This window comes from Salvelinus alpinus, chromosome 11 (assembly GCF_045679555.1).
Source record: "Salvelinus alpinus chromosome 11, SLU_Salpinus.1, whole genome shotgun sequence".
Taxonomy (NCBI): domain Eukaryota; kingdom Metazoa; phylum Chordata; class Actinopteri; order Salmoniformes; family Salmonidae; genus Salvelinus; species Salvelinus alpinus.
This window is the reverse complement of record NC_092096.1, coordinates 35,644,638-35,662,082: the sequence shown is the minus strand read 5'-3', so window position 1 is coordinate 35,662,082 and position 17,445 is coordinate 35,644,638. Positions and strand designations below refer to the sequence as shown.

General features: G+C 41.8%; 1 protein-coding gene across 1 annotated transcript; it reads right to left on the bottom strand.

The window, feature by feature from the left end:
- Positions 1–3,111: 3,111 nt before the first annotated feature.
- On the bottom strand, positions 3,112–14,585 carry LOC139534063 (inhibitor of growth protein 3). The gene is made up of 11 exons (XM_071332751.1): positions 14,393–14,585; positions 14,178–14,249; positions 13,163–13,263; positions 12,733–12,798; positions 6,149–6,245; positions 5,804–5,875; positions 5,358–5,641; positions 4,847–5,055; positions 4,341–4,533; positions 4,212–4,250; positions 3,112–4,106 (listed from the first exon to the last, which is right to left on the bottom strand). Exons 1-11 carry the CDS (start codon positions 14,418–14,420, stop codon positions 3,990–3,992), a joined length of 1,278 nt encoding a protein of 425 aa, XP_071188852.1. The 5' UTR covers positions 14,421–14,585; the 3' UTR covers positions 3,112–3,989.
- Positions 14,586–17,445: the final 2,860 nt, after the last annotated feature.

Below are 17,445 nucleotides of genomic sequence, written 5' to 3'. Positions count from 1 at the left end.
GATGTGGGAGGACATTTGGAGATATGCAAAAACAATATCTATATGTAATCGTACTAGAGCAATCCAATTAAGAATAATACACAGATTGCATATATCCCCAAAACACAGACATGCTTTTAGCCCCTCTTCTTCTTCTCCTCAGTGTCTTAAATGCAAAACTGATACAGGCACCCTAACACATTGTTTATGATCATGTACCAAAATACAAAGATACTGGTCTGGTGTTCTGCAAGAAATTGAAAAGATCCTAGGGGTTGATCTAGAATTGGACCCAGTTTCTTTACTGTTGGGTCTCCCTAGTAGGCATGTTACTTCTGTGGGTAAGAGGAGGCGTTACAACATCCTTAACGTTGCAGCGAGGAAAAACATCCTTTTACAGTGGATTAGTGATAAGGTTCCTTCTATTAAATATTGGCATAAGATACTATTTGAATGGGTGCCTCTGGAATATCTGACATGTACATTGCATTCTAAAACAGATCAGTTCTACAAAGTATGTGAACCCTATCTAAATTACCTAGAACCTGAGGTATCAGCTATTATGCTGCAAGGATTCTCTTAGAATGGTGATCTATGTATTTCAGAATTACACTGTACGTTCCATGTGTGGAACCTAACTTCTTACTTTAAACTGAACTTTTTTGTTTAATTTCTGTTTGTAAGTTTGTTTAAAATGTATGTATTGAGAGACGCAATGATGGGGATGGGGTGAGAGAAGCGCCGAGCGGGGAGAGGAAAATGGTGTACGTATATATGGGTGTGTATGTATGTATGTATGTATATGTATATATATATACATATACAGTGGGGAGAACAAGTATTTGATACACTGCCGATTTTGCAGGTTTTCCTACTTACAAAGCATGTAGAGGTCTGTAATTTTTATCATAGGTATACTTCAACTGTGAGAGACGGAATCCAAAAAATCACATTGTATGATTTTTAAGTAATTCATTTGCATTTTATCCCCCCCCACACACATTTTTGTTTTTACGCTGCTGCTATTCACTGTTCTATTATCTATGCAGTCACTTTACCACTACCTACATATTACCTCGACTAACTAGTACCCACGCACATTGACTCGGGACTGGAACCCCCTGTATATACAGATGAAGACGGAAGTTTACATACACTTAGGTTGGAGTCATTAAAACTAGTTTTTCAACCACTCCACAAATTTCTTGTTAACAAACTGTAGTTTTGGCAAGTCGGTTAGGACATCTACTTTGTGCATGACATAAGTACTTTTCCCAACAATTGTTTACAGATTATTTCACTTAAAATTCACTGTATCACAATTCCAGTGGGTCAGAAGTTTACATACACTAAATTGACTGTGCCTTTAAACAGCTTGGAAAATTCCAGAAAATTATGTCATGGTTTTAGAAGTTTCGGATAGGCTAATTGACATAATTTGAGTCAATTGGAGGTGTACAAGTGGATTTATTTCAAGGCCTACCTTCAAACTCAGTGCCTCTTTGCTTGACATCATGGGAAAATCAAAACAAATCAGCCAAGACCTCAGAAAATAAAGTGTAGACCTCCACAAATCTGGTTCATCTTTGGGAGCAATTTCCAAATGCCTGAAGGTACCACATTCAATTGTACAAACAATAGTACGCAAGAATAAACACCGTGGAACCACGCAGCCATCATACTGCTCAGGAAGGAGACGCTTTCTGTCTCCTAGAGATGAACGTACTTTGGTGCGAAAAGTGAAAATCAATCCAAGAACAACAGCAAAGGACCTTGTGAAGATGCTGGAGGAAACAGGTACAAAAGTATCTATTTCCACAGTTAAACGAGTCCTATATCGACATAACCTGAAAGGCCGCTCCAAAACTGCCATAAAAAAGCCAGACTACGGTGTGCAACAGCACATGGGGACAAAGATCGTACTTTTTGGAGAAATGTTCTCTGGTCTGATGAAACAAAAATATAACTGTTTGGCCATAATGACCATTGTTGCGTTTGGATGGAAAAGGGGCAGGCTTGCAAGCCGAAGAACACCATCCCAACCGTGAAGCATGGGGGTGGCAGCATCATGTTGTGCCGGTGTTTTGCTGCAGGAGGGACTGGTGCACTTCACAAAATAGATGGCATCATAAGGGAGGGAAATTATGTGGATATATTGAAGCAACATCTCAAGACATCAGTCAGGAAGTTAAAGCTTAGTCGCAAATGGACAATGACACCAAGCATACTTCCAAAGTTGTGGAAAAATTGCTTAAGGACAACAAAGTCAAGGTAGTGGAGTGGCCATCACAAAGCCCTGACCTCAATCCTATAGAAGATTTGCAGTCAGAACTGAAAAAGCGTGTGTGAGCAAGGTGGCCTACAAACCTGACTCAGTTACTCCAGCTCTGTCAGGAGGAATGGGGCCAACATTCACCCAACCTATTGTGTGAAGCTTGTGGAAGGCTACCCGAAACATTTGACCCAAGTTAAACAATTTAAAGGCAATGCTACCAAATACTAATTGAGTGTATGTAAACTTCTGACCCACTGAGAATGCGATGAAAGAAATAAAAGCTGAAATAAATCATTCTCTCAACTATTATTCTGACATTTCACATTCTTAAAATAAAGTGGTGATCCTAACTGACCTAAGCCAGGGAATTTTTACTAGGATCTAATGTCAGGAATTGTGAAAAACTGAGTTTAAATGTATTCGGCTAAGGTGCATGTAAACTTCCGACTTCAACTGTAGTCTCGTTATTGTTGCTCTTTTATTTGTAGTAAATATTTTTCTTAAAACTGTGTTGTTGGTTAAGGGCTTGTAAGTAAGCATTTCATGGTAAGGTCTACTAAACCTGTTGTATTCGGCACAAGTGACAAATAAAATGTAATTCCATTCTTAAATGTTTTACTGCAACAGGGATAGAGTACACAGACGTTTCGGCTTTACAGCCTTCTTCAGTGTGTAGGTACAACACTTACAAAGCAATCAGTCCACATTGTAAGCCTGCTGTGAATCAAAACATTGGTGATTCAAAAGCAATCTACATTTTGATTGTGTAGTCGAATACAATGGATACCTAGCTATGAAGTGCTACAGTTTGATCAAGAAGATCATCATTGACAGACGAAGCCAGGAAACACGTGAAATACCAAAAGAACTTGGATCACTTTATTTGATTTTTTTTCTACATCTCTGGAAACTTTTACACACCATCTCAGTACAGAATGACTAGTGACACACACACACACACACACGCACATACAGAAACACTTACACTCACAGACATACACGCTTCAGTTACGACTGATCTTACACTGTACATTCTGAACTCTTCAGCTTTACAGGACTCAATGGTGGAGGTTCAGTCATATTCATCCATACGTTACCTGAAATGACCACTGTCCCAATCTTCATCCTCATCTTTTAAGTCTTAGTTGTGTTTCATCAATTCGTTTTAGAATTAAGATCAAAACTTCTAGAGGTTGGGTTTTGTAGTCCAATAAACACCCATGGACTACATTTCCCAGTCTGTGTCATTACCCCTGTGAGCATTTTACTATAATGAGCACTTCTTGTTGCAGCCGTGCGTGGAAGCCAGGGGGTGTCAGCCCTTCCTGTAACAAGGGGAAAGGCAAGGAATGTCTGATGAACGGGGAAGAGAAGAGGTGCGCCAAGGCTCAAAATTCAGGAAGGGGGGGGGGGGGAGCGTGGGGAGGGCAATGAACACCCAACCAGAAGGTGCAGTTTCAGGAAGTCTTGGCTCCTTGTCTTGATTTTCCAGTCAGGTGTCTCATCCAAATATTCACACAGGACTGACCCTTCAATAACAACCTTTGACCCCACTGTTTTGACCCCTGAGAGGTCACACAGACAGACAGGTTAATAAGAATACTGTGTGTGGCCACAACAGGTACACACACTTGTTTGGGAGGAACTACAGTTGATATAGCATTGACAGTTGGTTTGGCGGGGTAGGGGTGTGGGATGGGCCTGGATGAGGAGTGGGGTAGTAGAGGTGGGGTGTCTATTTGTGCCTGCTGCCTCTCCTCTTCATGGCGGCAGTACACTGGGGGCAGTACCACTTCCCCTTGGGGGCTTCTGTTAGGCCCACGCAGCCGTAGTGGAACCACTCGATGGGGCACTGCACAAACACACACAGGGCACTCAGGTTAGCTCTCATACCTCATCTCTCATTTGACAAAGTCCTATGTGAAAGTAATGTGGTAAAATGGAAATGGGTACTTACGTCTTGATTATCACAGCCCACCATTTCTCCATAAGACACCTTTAACAAGAGAGAAGCCATTTTAATTAACCTGTCAGCTGTAGGTGTGTGCTGTCCAGTGCGAGAGAGTGTCTCTGGATGTGTGTGTACCTGGTTGCAGATGCAGTAGCGGGGCTCGTTGGGGTCGTAGGTCCAGTCCACCTGGCTGTTGGTCTCAGACTCTGGGAGGGCCGAGGCCTGCTGCGACAGCTCCTGGGCCAGGGCTGAAGAAGAGGAGCACGACGACAGGGACGAAGAAGACGAGGAGGACGACGACTGGTGGTTGGAAGACTTGGTGTTGCCTCTGTGGAGGACAGTTTAGACAAGATCTCAATTTTTCATCTTTATTTATTTATTCATGCTGTGGGGGTGGAGTTGAAAAGCATGGCTGGCATAATGTGGCGTGACATCATGGGACTGGACACTGAAATTAAATGATGTAGCGTGATTTGGCCTGACATCTGTTCATCTGATGTGGGGTGATTCAGGGTGGATTGACAAGGTTTAATAAGGCATGAAATGATGTGATATCTCTGGAGAAGACCACTAGCTAGGGCTTGTCATGCGTACGTCTGAGCGAACGGGGGCTGTGTGTGCGCGTGTAAGTTGTGTCGTACTTGGTCTTGCGTCCCCCGCGGGAGTCGGCGGCGACTGCTGAGCCGGCTGGGGTGAGGGTCTGGGTGAGGGTGTTGGCCAGGGCGGAGGTGGAGTAGACCCCCGTGGTATCCCGGGAGGTCAGGGAAAACTCCCTCCCTAGCTGGAAGTCATTGTTCTTAATGGCCTCGTAGCTGGCCTTCAGACTGCTAGTCCTCCTGCCCTCCTTCATCTGACATGGAACAGGAGAGGGAAGGAGAAAGAGGGCACAGACAGAGAAAGAAAATGGGAGAGGCGGTAGAGAGAGACACACATAGCCATGAACAGGGTTAGTTACAGTCGTAGGACACACATCAGTTACACATTCAAGGACATTTGTCCCAATCAGATAATTCTCAGAACAGACAGTCTGGGTCAAGATACTGATACCGATCCCCATCAGTCCAGCACTCGTCTGAATAAAATTAGAGGGCAATGGAGTTGGGTGTATGTCTGTGTGTGTGTGAAAAAGAAAGAGAATATGTATGTTTATACCTGTGCGGTGGCCTGTACAGCCTGCGCTGCAGCCATGGTGATGGCCCCTGCCCCAGCCCCGGGCCCAGCAGGCAGAGAGCTGAGGTTGTAGGAGGCCAGGGGCTGGGATGAGTTCACACTGTACACGTTGTTAGAGGCTGACGTCGTGCTGTTGGTGCGACAGCCAGGTGTGTTCTCCTTGGAGGCGTCTGACGTGAGTGTGGAGAGCAGGGCTTCAGATTTGAACTTCTTCTCCGGGACGTGCTCTGTAGTGTGGTGGCTCGGCTGCGTGGTGTACTTCCTCTCTGTCACACAGAAACAAGACATTAATTACTACCTTCATGACCTCGCATAGGAAACCAGCAAATCATCTATACAAACAAGGCTCCTTAGCCAATGTACATTTTTCTTTCGACATGCAACAACTCCAAAAGAAGGTCAGCCAAACAGCCAAGACTTGTACTTACTTTCCACGGTGGTGTGTGAGTGGACGTGGTGGTTGTTGACGGGCTGAGAGGGGCTGTCCATCTCTAGGGATCCTGACAGAAGAGAGAGAAAATGTTAGAGCTGGCTCTCAGCGACAACACTGACAGACACAACAGTTGACTCAACAGGGTCATTTTTAGGTCAATACTGCCCCCTAGCAGGGCTGAAATATCCCAATGGAAAGATTGATACCATTCCACTATCATGGAATTGCAATTGAAACAAGACTAGAGAAAAGCAGCCTGTCAGCCCAACATTCTGACTGGGCCAAGAGGGTTAAGATGAAGGGGAAGGGTCTTCTATGGTGTTGTTATTGACAGACTCACGTCTCTCCAGGATCTCAGTGATGCCAGCGTTGTCAGCCTCCAGCTCCATCTTGAACTTAGCCAGCTCCTGGTCCAGTTTCCTCAGGTGGCGGTCCACCTGCAACACACACCCCATTATATACCATACTGTTCATACCCCACAATAGATGTTGAACAAATCCTCCAAGATTTTACACATTGAATAATCACTATGAAATAGATCAATATCAAAAGATAGAAACGTTGGGCAATGGCAAAGCTCTAACAAGACACGTCTGCGTAGCGTCCTCGAACGTTCAAACAATTTTAAGGCATTTTGACACGGTTTACCTGTTCGTTAATAGTGAGTTGGAAGTTAAAACATCTACTGTATCGCCAAAGCAAAAGATGCCCAATATGTCAAAGCCTCAGATAAGGCATAGTAAAATGCCCCTCTGACAGCCCTTCTTTGGCCTCGGCGGATGCTAGCTCAGAAGAAGCACCAGCATGGTTCAGAATGGAGATGGACAAGGGTATAACAAAATTCCAAGAGACACTTTCTGAACACCTCAGCAAAATTGATGTACTGGTCGATAAACTCCACAAAGACCAGAAAGTCACAAAGGGACGAGTGACAAAGTTAGAAAAAGACCATGCTGACCACCAGGCTGCCATCCTGGACATCTGCGAGGAAGTGGACCAAAAATAAAAGAAGTTGGAAGATGCCATCTCTAAACTCGAGGAGAAATTTGATTATCACGAAAATTTCCAAAGTTGCTCGAATTTGAAACTTCAAGGTTTCCCCAGAGGCCGTGGAGGGAAGAGACAGAATCTCCTTTCTACAGGAATGGATTCCCAAAATTCTGGATCTACCCCCTCCTGCGCACCCACTGGAGATCGAGAGGGCCCATCGGACCCTACGGAGGCAGCTGCCTGGCCAGGATGCACCCAGGGCATTTGTCATTAAATTTATACGGTACCAGGAAACTGTTCGCATCCTCTCTGCTGACTGAGCAAAGGGAGAGCTCAAGTACGGATAAGCCAGAATTATGATCTTTCTCTCACACTACACAAGAGGATGGCCTTCTCCCCACTGAATAGACTTCTGCGTCAGGCTGGCTTGGCATACAGCCTTCGCTACCCAGCAACTTTGTGGATCGAAACCAAGAATGGTGAGCGCACATTTGACTGTGTGAAGATGGCTGAAACATACATGAGGAAAGAACTTCCTGACTTGTTCACGTCTACTACACCCTGAGGAACTGTCTTTTGAACATGGATACAGTGGATAGTGAACTGTTAGCACATGAGGAAACAACGAAATTACTCATATGATCGACTGGCTGGCTAGCGTGATAATGACTGGCGAGGTAAAGTTGGGTCATTGCTAATGTTGGCTGTGCTATTTGGCCAGCTCGCTAAGTTTACAAGGGTGTAGCTACATCCACACTATGCCAGGTAGTTACATTTTGCTGTATACTTTTATTTTACAGAGAGGTCCAGTCGGGTTTGGTTAATGTTGTTTATATATGTTGTTTATATTACTTCAGGGAATTAGCTACTATTACATTTGCTGGCTTGTTTATTGTTAGAGATGTATGCTGGCGTTAGTGATACCAAGACAGGGATAAGCTACTTACTGGCTGGCCGCCTAATTGCCAGCTAGCTGATAGCTATACATTTGTGTATGTGCGTAGATATCATATTTTGGGGGGGAGGGTGAACTCAGGAGGATGGTGATTGTTTAACTACTTGTCCCTATTTACTATTTGAGAGATGATAGTTATTGTCTGGTAAAGGTTTTCATTTATTCATCATAGCTTGATGTCTTTTTTCCTGACCTGCTGGGGTGCGTTTGTGGTCATCGCTTTTGTCGTCGCACGGCACAAGTTTCAGGGCGCATTGGGGAATGCCGATTGGTTGACATTTGGGTGTGTGGGTAGGCTCTGTTGGTGACTATGAACGCACCCAAGTTGTTGTTGTTGTTGTTGTTGAGACATGCTCAAGTGGGGCTAAATAGTCCGGTCATTACTGTTGTAATCAAATTGTATTTTGTTACTTGACTAACAATATTTTCATGCTACAAGGAACAGTCAATGTACTTCTAAATCCACATACATATAATTTAGAATGAACCTAATTCGAGCGATGCTATGCATAGCAGGTACATCTAGCTTAAAGACTAGCGTCTAAGGATATGGGTTCTTTAACTCCCTCAGTTGGGGAGGGGGTTGGGTGGGTTTGTGGTAGGGTCAGGGTATGTTTACTACTTTATACTTTCATAATTTCAATTTGTACACGTTGTAAAGACAATGCAATTTTGTTTCTATCCTTTTCCCTATTTCTTATTTTCTTCAAAGATGTCGGCACCTAATAACTATACATTTGACACCTGACATTAGGGGTACTACAAACGCATTCTGAATTATCTAAAGCAGCATAAGTTTGATATAGTTCTTCTTCAGGAGACACACCTGACTGACTGACTGAGCATGATAAACCGGAGACAGTGGGTGGGTCAAGTGTACTATTCATCTTTCACCTCTCGGGCAAGAGGGGTGACCATACTTATTAATAAGCATTGCCCCTTTCAGATACAATCTCAGATTAAAGACAAAGGGGGTAGGTTTGTGATCATTCAAGGTTTCATTAACACTGAGCCCATTACCATTGTGAATGTGTATGGGTCTAACTATGACGACCCTAAATTTTACCAAGACATCTATTTGAAGTTAACGTGCCCATCATCAGAGATAATAATGGCAGGGGATTTTAACTTGGTACTGGACCCTTCCAGTGATAGATCTTCCTCTAATAGTATCAGACTCACACAGGCAGCCAAAATGTTAAAAGCAAAAATGAAACTTTGGACTTGTAGATTTATGGAGATTTCACATCCAAAAGGTTAAAGAATACTCATTTTACTCCCCTGTCCATAAGTTACTCTAGAATTGACTTATTTCTTATTCCTGCAGCCAAGGGAAGTTTAACGACTGGGTGTAAGTACTTACCAAGATGTATATCAGATCATTCTGCCCTGCTGGCTTCAGTACCAGTCAGTAGAGCATAGCCACCCGCAAGATGGAGGTTTGGCACATACTTACTAAATAATACCACATTTGTAACATTTCTGAACCCTCATATAGTCATATTTTTTTTTAGCACCAATACAACTCTGCCTACCCCCTAATTTTTGGGGAAGCTCTCCTTAGATATCTGAGGGGCAAATCATATCCTTTAATTCAGGTGCTCATAAGATATAAGGCTCAAGTAAATTCGTTGGAAAATGAAATTAGAGATCTGGAAAATGAACACAGTGTAACATTTGACAACGCAACTCTACAAAAATTACACTCAAAGCGATTGGAATACAACACCCTGACGACCTATAAAACGGAAAATGCTCTTAGGAGAACAAAACTACTACGAACATGGAGATAAAGCAGGAAAGTTGCTTGCTTGGCAAATAAGACGAGAGGATGCTAGTAGAGTTATTAGCTCTATTAAGCTACCCAATAACACAGTTTTTCACAGTCCTGAGGAAATTAATCTAGTCTTCAGGGAGTTTTATGAAACATTGTACAAGTCTGTAGGGGATGCCCCTGCCACAGTGCATGAGTTTTTGAACAAACTCAATGTACAACCTTTAACTGATGAGGATAAAGAGCACTTGGAGAAAGAGATTACATCAGAGGAAATTAGGAAATCCATTTTCAACACTGCTGGGGGGAAATCACCAGGGTTAGACGGATTCCCTATTGAATTCTATCGATCCTTTTTACCCAAACTAATTGAGCCTCTCTGCAGTATGTTTAATTATGCCATAGAGAGAGAAACGCTCCCAGACACAATTGAACAGGCACTGATTTGTTAAAACCCGGGAAAGATCCTCTGCTTTGTGGGTCGAATAGACCAATATCTCTATTGAACACTTCATATTAGATTTTAGCTAAACTCATAGCCCTTAGACTGGATTAGGTTCTTCCGGACTTGGTTGATATGGACCAAACAGGCTTTATAAGAAACCGCTCATCTCCTGATAATATCAGAAGATTATTTAATATTATGTAGAGAATGACCAAGAATCTGTAGTGGCGGCTTCATTAGATGCAGAAAAAGCTTTTGACCGCATAGAATGGAACTACCTGTTTGAAGTTTTACAGAGGATGAATATTGGACCCAAGTATGTTGGTCTGACTAGATTACTGTACAAATGTCCGGCAGCTCAGACCCTGACTAAATGGAAACATTTCCTCACAGTTCTCTCTATCACATGGCACAAGACCGCTAGTCCTCTCCTTTTTTCTTTGGCTATAGAGCCACCGACAGAAGCTTTTAGATCTCATCCATCCATGGTGTTCGTATAGGTGGGCCTGAACACCTGTTCTCGCTATATCCCGATGACATTTTGCTTTACCTCACTAAACCAGAAATTTCACTCCGAGCATTAGTTGACATCCTGAAAGAATATGGGGCCTTTTCAGGATATAAAATAGACCTATCGAAGAGTATAATTATGCCTTTTAACAAGGCAGCTATGCAGAACCCAATCTTAGACCAGCCGTTTTCTTGGAAACAACAGAAAATGACATATCTTAGATTGCAAATTCCTTCTGAAATGATTAAGACATATCAACTGAACTATACTCCACTTCTCAAAAAGGTTGGGGAAGAATTGGATAGATGGTGTGATTTACCAATTTCTCTTATTGGGTGGGTCAATTGTGTAAAGATGAATATATTACCAAAATTATTGTACCCTTTCCTATTCCCAAAGTTTTTTTCAAACAACTTAATAGGAAGGTGTCTTCATTTCTGTGTAAAGGGAAACCCCTCAGAGTGAAACTCACAACTTTATGCACACCATACTCAGAAGGAGGACTTACTCTACCTGACTTCCAGTTGTATTACTGGGCATCTCAGTTAAAGGCTGTGTGAGTATGGCAAAATACAACAACAAGTTCACCCTTTTGGAGACATTCCTCCTTGATCTGTCTGACCCCTGCTACATTGGCATCTATACCTTATATTAGCCCACCTAAAGCTTTGATATGTCTCAAACAACCCTTTCATTAAAAACACTTTAAATATATGGATTGAAGTCTGTAAACAGAAGGGAGTAGATCTATATATGAACAAACACCTTTCTATAATAACCCCATCTTACCCAAAGCCCTGAGAGAAGGTATGTCATTTTCTTGGTTCAACAAAGGAATTTAAACATTTGGTAATCTCTATAGAGAAGGTGAACTACTATCCTTTCAACAACTGGCATCTATTTTCAGTTACTTCAAACTCATTTCTTCAAGTACCTACAGGTTAGACATTACATTGCCACTCAGCAGGGAGGTAGGATTCAGCCCATGAGTAAACCTAAAACTGATAAACTGCAGCTGGAGAGGGGTAAAAGGTTTCATTTCCTACATGTACTCTGGTCTTCAAGCTCTATTGGGAACGATGAACCTCTGAAAGCTTGCATGAAGTGGCATGATGACCTTGGTCTCATTTTTGAGAATGAGAAATGGGGAAAGCTCTTTTTAGATGCTCAGCATCTTTCATTTAACACAAGGCACAAGTTGATGCAAGTCAATATTTTACATAGGGTCTACTTTACACCAGAGAGACTGTATAAGATCAATTCTTATACCCAAGGTGTAAAACGGGAGTGGACACACTTATGCATATATGTTTTTGTCCTGCCCTGAACTAAGACATTATTCAGATCTTATCACCGGTCACTAATATGACAGTACCACTAGATCCTTCCCTTATTCTTCTTGGAGATGATTCTGTTCTACCAGTTAATATTTGTAGCAAAACCAGATTCCTTAAATTGGCGGTCATTGCAGTCAATAAATGCACAGCTATTATATGGAAGAGTGACACTCCGTCAAGAAAGCAGATGTGGCTAAAATAACTATCTTCCTATATTCCATCTGATAAAATAACATACAATTTATGTAATAAACCCTTTGAATCTGGGGGGACTTTCAGCAGTTTCTAGAGACGTCACCGTAGCTGCCTCATTACTACTTTCTTCATTAAGGTATTATTATTATTTGTTTTTGTGTTGAATAATTTATTGTCAAGCATGGAATGTGAAGGTCATTCTGTTTCTTTTTTTGTTGTTAATCAGTGATCGGTCGAGGGGAGTTCCTGTGTTGGGGGGGGGGGGGTTTGCACAATGTGCCCCCATGTAGCATGTGGTGTTTTGTGTAGGTGGAAGGAATAACGTGGCATTATCTGTGTCATATTTTGATGATTGTTAAATTGTAAAAAAAAGAAATGCCAATAAATATATTGTACAAAAAAAAAGATAGAAATGTCAATATCTAAATAAATATTGAAAACATCTGAAAAGACTGGCATTTTAGTGACTTCCAAATTATTTGCATTGTTTGACTGCCACCTAGTGGCACAGAGACAGCAAAGTCCTGAACATAACATTATTTATTTTAGTGGTGACATGCACCCACAAATCATATTGAAAAAGTCCACAAGCGATAAAGATTCTCCTCCAACTTCCCTTGTCCCTACCTTTTTATAGAAGTGGTTTCCCAGGACCCATTAAACAAAACAGACATTGTTAGACAGAGCTCCGTCTTGGCATTCAAATTCCAACTCACCAGATCATAAATCTGATTGGCCAGCTGTACTTTTTCATCTGCATCCTCCAATGCCTTATAATAATCCTGAAACAGAGAAAAACTGTCAGAGGCTGACACCATATAAAAAAAATAAAAGCCTTTGGTGAACTAACACTGGTACCTTTTTACTAGCTTTGACTTTGCTGATAGCTACTTTGAGGAAAAATGTACTTACAATGACTGTGATATGTGGTTGTGCCACCTAGCTATGTTAAGATGAATACACTAACTATAAGTAGCTCTGGATAAGAGAATCTGTTAAATGACTAAAATGTAAATGACAAAGCACAAAGAATCATAACAAAAAGTGTGGTAGTACAGCTTTATCGTAAAACATTTATGGGATTAAAAGAACAAAACTGTATTTTTTTTAAAGGGAAATATACATAATCTGAGATTTATTTGGCACCTTTTTGATGACTCCCATCTGCTCTTCCCTCCACTCTGGCTTGTTCTTCTTTGCATTGACAAAGAACTCATTCACCCTCTGCTCCAACTGGTCCATGGCATCTACAGCAAATGGGAAGAGTGAGCTACCTGGACAGGTGTGTCTGAAACACTATTCATATGGGTTTATACTCTGCATGCATGTGGAAGAATTCATATCTATTTGTACTTCAACGCTGACCAGAAGGGCCGATAATACATGCGGTGTCTGTGGACCAGAAGGCTTGTGATTAAAACTACCAGTGAACCGGTTCCCAACCTTTTTCGATTACTGTACCACCAACTGAATCTTGCTCTGCCCGGAGTACAAGTCCGTGTGCATTATACCAGTAGGTCTATGGTCTCATGAGTCTTCTCAAGAACCCCCTATAAAAAGTACCCCTGGTTGGGAACCATTGTACTACATAGCCGTTCAGGTTAAATTAATATTGGTGTATGTTCTAGTTAGCAAACAGTTCACGTATATGTATCTAGTTATAGTCACATGAAAAAACAGTTAACCAGCTAACGTTACATGTATAACGTCGATACTACATGTGTTGTGTACGCTCCGAATCCATGTCCCCTGTCTTGTTTACATTCATTGTTCAACTTCTGTGCATGCACACATGATCAGCAATCGTTAGTTGGACCTCTATATGGAAAACAAATATAACATGATCTTATGTTGTAATTTCTATAACCCTAGCTAGAATCAAACACACCCACTAACGTTAACTTTCTCAGGTTACTGAAAGTTGTTGCAATGTTATACTAGCCAAGTTCGCTACCGCTCGCTAGCTGTGTTAGCTATACAAATAAAAATACTGCATTTAAAACATTTTTATTTGGACGCTAACTAGCTAATTTGTGTTAAGAGTTCCATTCTTCATTCTACATAACCCTAAAACGTGCGACACTGAGAATTATGCGTTTTCAACTTCAAAAATGCTCGCCGGTGAAGTGTTTGTGGACAGTCACATTGTAGCAATGCATACTCTGAACTTGCAGGTCCATCTCTCTCATTTCCGTAAACCTGTCGCGGAGATCCATGGGTAGCTGCTCGATCACTGCCAGCGAGAAGAAAAAGAGAATATAGGTGTTAGCATGGCTAGGCTAACAGTCCGGGCGTGCTCCGGCTAAAATTATGCACATTTACGACAGTAAATACACAAATAATACCACCTACGCGTAAAATAAACGTAATACTCACTCTCGAGGTAATCCTCTAGGTACAGCATCTTGGAAAATTTGATATTTTAGGCGTTTATGAAAATAATTTGTGTCTTTCAATATGGCGCCGCAAACCGCTGTGTCCCAAGGAAAAAATACCACTGACAAACTGAGGTCAGAGAAAGTGACGTCAGTAGAACGTAGAATGTGATTGGCCAGATATGGAGTTGAGTGCTAAACTTCAAAAGTCCCTTAGTTCTTGTAGTTCATTAGACATCAATTTCAAACGTTGACTGAAATAACATAATTAAGCTTTTCCAACGAGGTAAATACATTTGAATCATCAAACTTCAATGCAAATGCGCTATTTTCAGACATCTCTGCATGTCTGGCAGACATATCAGTGTGGATGACGGATCACCACCTCAAGCTGAACCTCGGCAAGACGGAGCTGCTCTTCCTCCCGGGGAAGGACTGCCCGTTCCATGATCTCGCCATCACGGTTGACAACTCCATTGTGTCCTCCTCCCAGAGTGCTAAGAACCTTGGCGTGATCCTGGACAACACCCTGTCGTTCTCAACTAACATCAAGGCGGTGACCCGTTCCTGTAGGTTCATGCTCTACAACATTCGCAGAGTACGACCCTGCCTCACGCAGGAAGCGGCGCAGGTCCTAATCCAGGCACTTGTCATCTCCCGTCTGGATTACTGCAACTCGCTGTTGGCTGGGCTCCCTGCCTGTGCCATTAAACCCCTACAACTCATCCAGAACGCCGCAGCCCGTCTGGTGTTCAACTTTCCCAAGTTCTCTCACGTCACCCCGCTCCTCCGCTCTCTCCACTGGCTTCCAGTTGAAGCTCGCATCCGCTACAAGACCATGGTGCTTGCCTACGGAGCTGTGAGGGGAACGGCACCTCCGTACCTTCAGGCTCTGATCAGGCCCTACACCCAAACAAGGGCACTGCGTTCATCCACCTCTGGCCTGCTCGCCTCCCTACCTCTGAGGAAGTACAGTTCCCGCTCAGCCCAGTCAAAACTGTTCGCTGCTCTGGCACCCCAATGGTGGAACAAACTCCCTCACGACGCCAGGTCAGCGGAGTCAATCACCACCTTCCGGAGACACCTGAAACCCCACCTCTTTAAGGAATACCTAGGATAGGATAAAGTAATCCTTCTAACCCCCCCCCCCCTTAAAAGAGTTAGATGCACTATTGTAAAGTGGTTGTTCCACTGGATATCATAAGGTGAATGCACCAATTTGTAAGTCGCTCTGGATAAGAGCGTCTGCTAAATGACTTAAATGTAATGTAAATGTATTTTAATTCTAAATGAATACTTATGTGTAACCTCAATGAAGGTGAACAACAATAATGCTCATCTGGCACAATTTATATTGTGTAGGCCTACACACACATTGAACTGAGATGTTATTTAACTATAACGAACACATTCAACTATAAGTAACACACTGAGAAAATAAAATAACACCCCCCATTTGAATAGTCTAACAGATAGTGGATCTAAGTCCATTATAGGCCTGATTTACAGTGCCTTCAGAAAGTATTCACACCCCTTGACTTTTTCCACACTTTGTTGTGTTATAAGGTGGGATTAAAGTTGATTTAATTGTATTTTTTTGTCAACAATCTACACAAAATATTCTGTAATTTTTTTCTCACAGTTGAATCTGTGTTTGAAATTCACTGCTCGGCCGAAGGGACCTTACAGATAATTGTATGTGTGAGGTATAGAGATGAGGTAGTCATTTAAATATCATGTTAAGCACTATTATTGCACAGAGTGAGTCCATGCAACTTATTATGTGACTTGTTAAGCACATTGTTACTCCTGAACTTATTTAGGCTTGACTAAATAACAAAGGGTTTGAATACTTATTGACTCAAGACGTTTCATCTTTTTATTTTTTATTAATTTGTTAAAAAAAAATAAAAAAACAGAATTCCACTGTTATGTTGTTATATAGAGGCATGTTATAGAAGCACGAGAAGGTAGTCATTCACAACTTTTTTGTGCACCTTCATTCACTCTAATTTACTGTCTCACCCCCTTCTCCAGTCTCTCGCATTTGGTATCCTCTCAATAACAAACTCTATTCTATTCTATTCTCCTCCTGATCTCTCTCAACCCGACCCTTCATTACAAGCCCTAACCCATCCTTCCCATGCACCAAACACTGTCTCACTCCTCTCTCAATTCCCCCAACCCCCCCATTCACCATGTCCATCCCATTCCACCCCATCCTCATTCCCTCTAATCCTCTCATATCTCCTTGCCTCCATTGGATTGGCACACTGAAGACCACCCAGGAAGTCTTTGCTGTGATGTAATTTCCTTGAATCTATTGAGTCAACATTATTGTTATCAGAGAACACAAGATATATCTGGATAAGAGCGTCTGCTAAATGACTTAAATGTAAATGTAAATATATTGTCAATTTCTTTAATGGGAGTCTATTTTGTTGTGTGCATCTCGAACAATAAAGCTTTTAAAGCTGACCAATCCCATTTGGTTCATGGCCAGACTGTGGACATTAAAAACAGATCGAAAAGCAATAAATTAAGATAACAATGCCTGCCGACCCCGAGCCTATTGTTCCTCTTTTTAATGATTGATTATGTAGCCTATGGAGTAACTCATTCCTTCCCCTTTTCCATTCATGTTTTTTCTTAGAATGAGCTCAGAATCGACAGGGATAGCAATAGACTAACCAATAATCTGATTATCTAATGAAAGCTTTAGATGCCTGAGATATGCTCAGTGTTTCATAACTGAAGGATCGATACCTTATTGATACAATAAATCATCAAGAATATGTATCAAGAAGAGTATGTGATAGGCCTATGTAATGTCATCCAACAGGGAATAGAACAGAATAGAACAGATCAGAAAAGAACAGAGCAGAATAGAATAGAACAGAATAGAACAGAATAGAACAGAGCAGAATAGAATAGAACAGAATAGAACAGAACAGAATAGAACAGAATAGAACAGAATATAATAGAATAGCCATGCACATCTGTGGGAGAGTGGTGACACTTATTACAGCATTATTTTTGCTCTCCCCAGTGAAG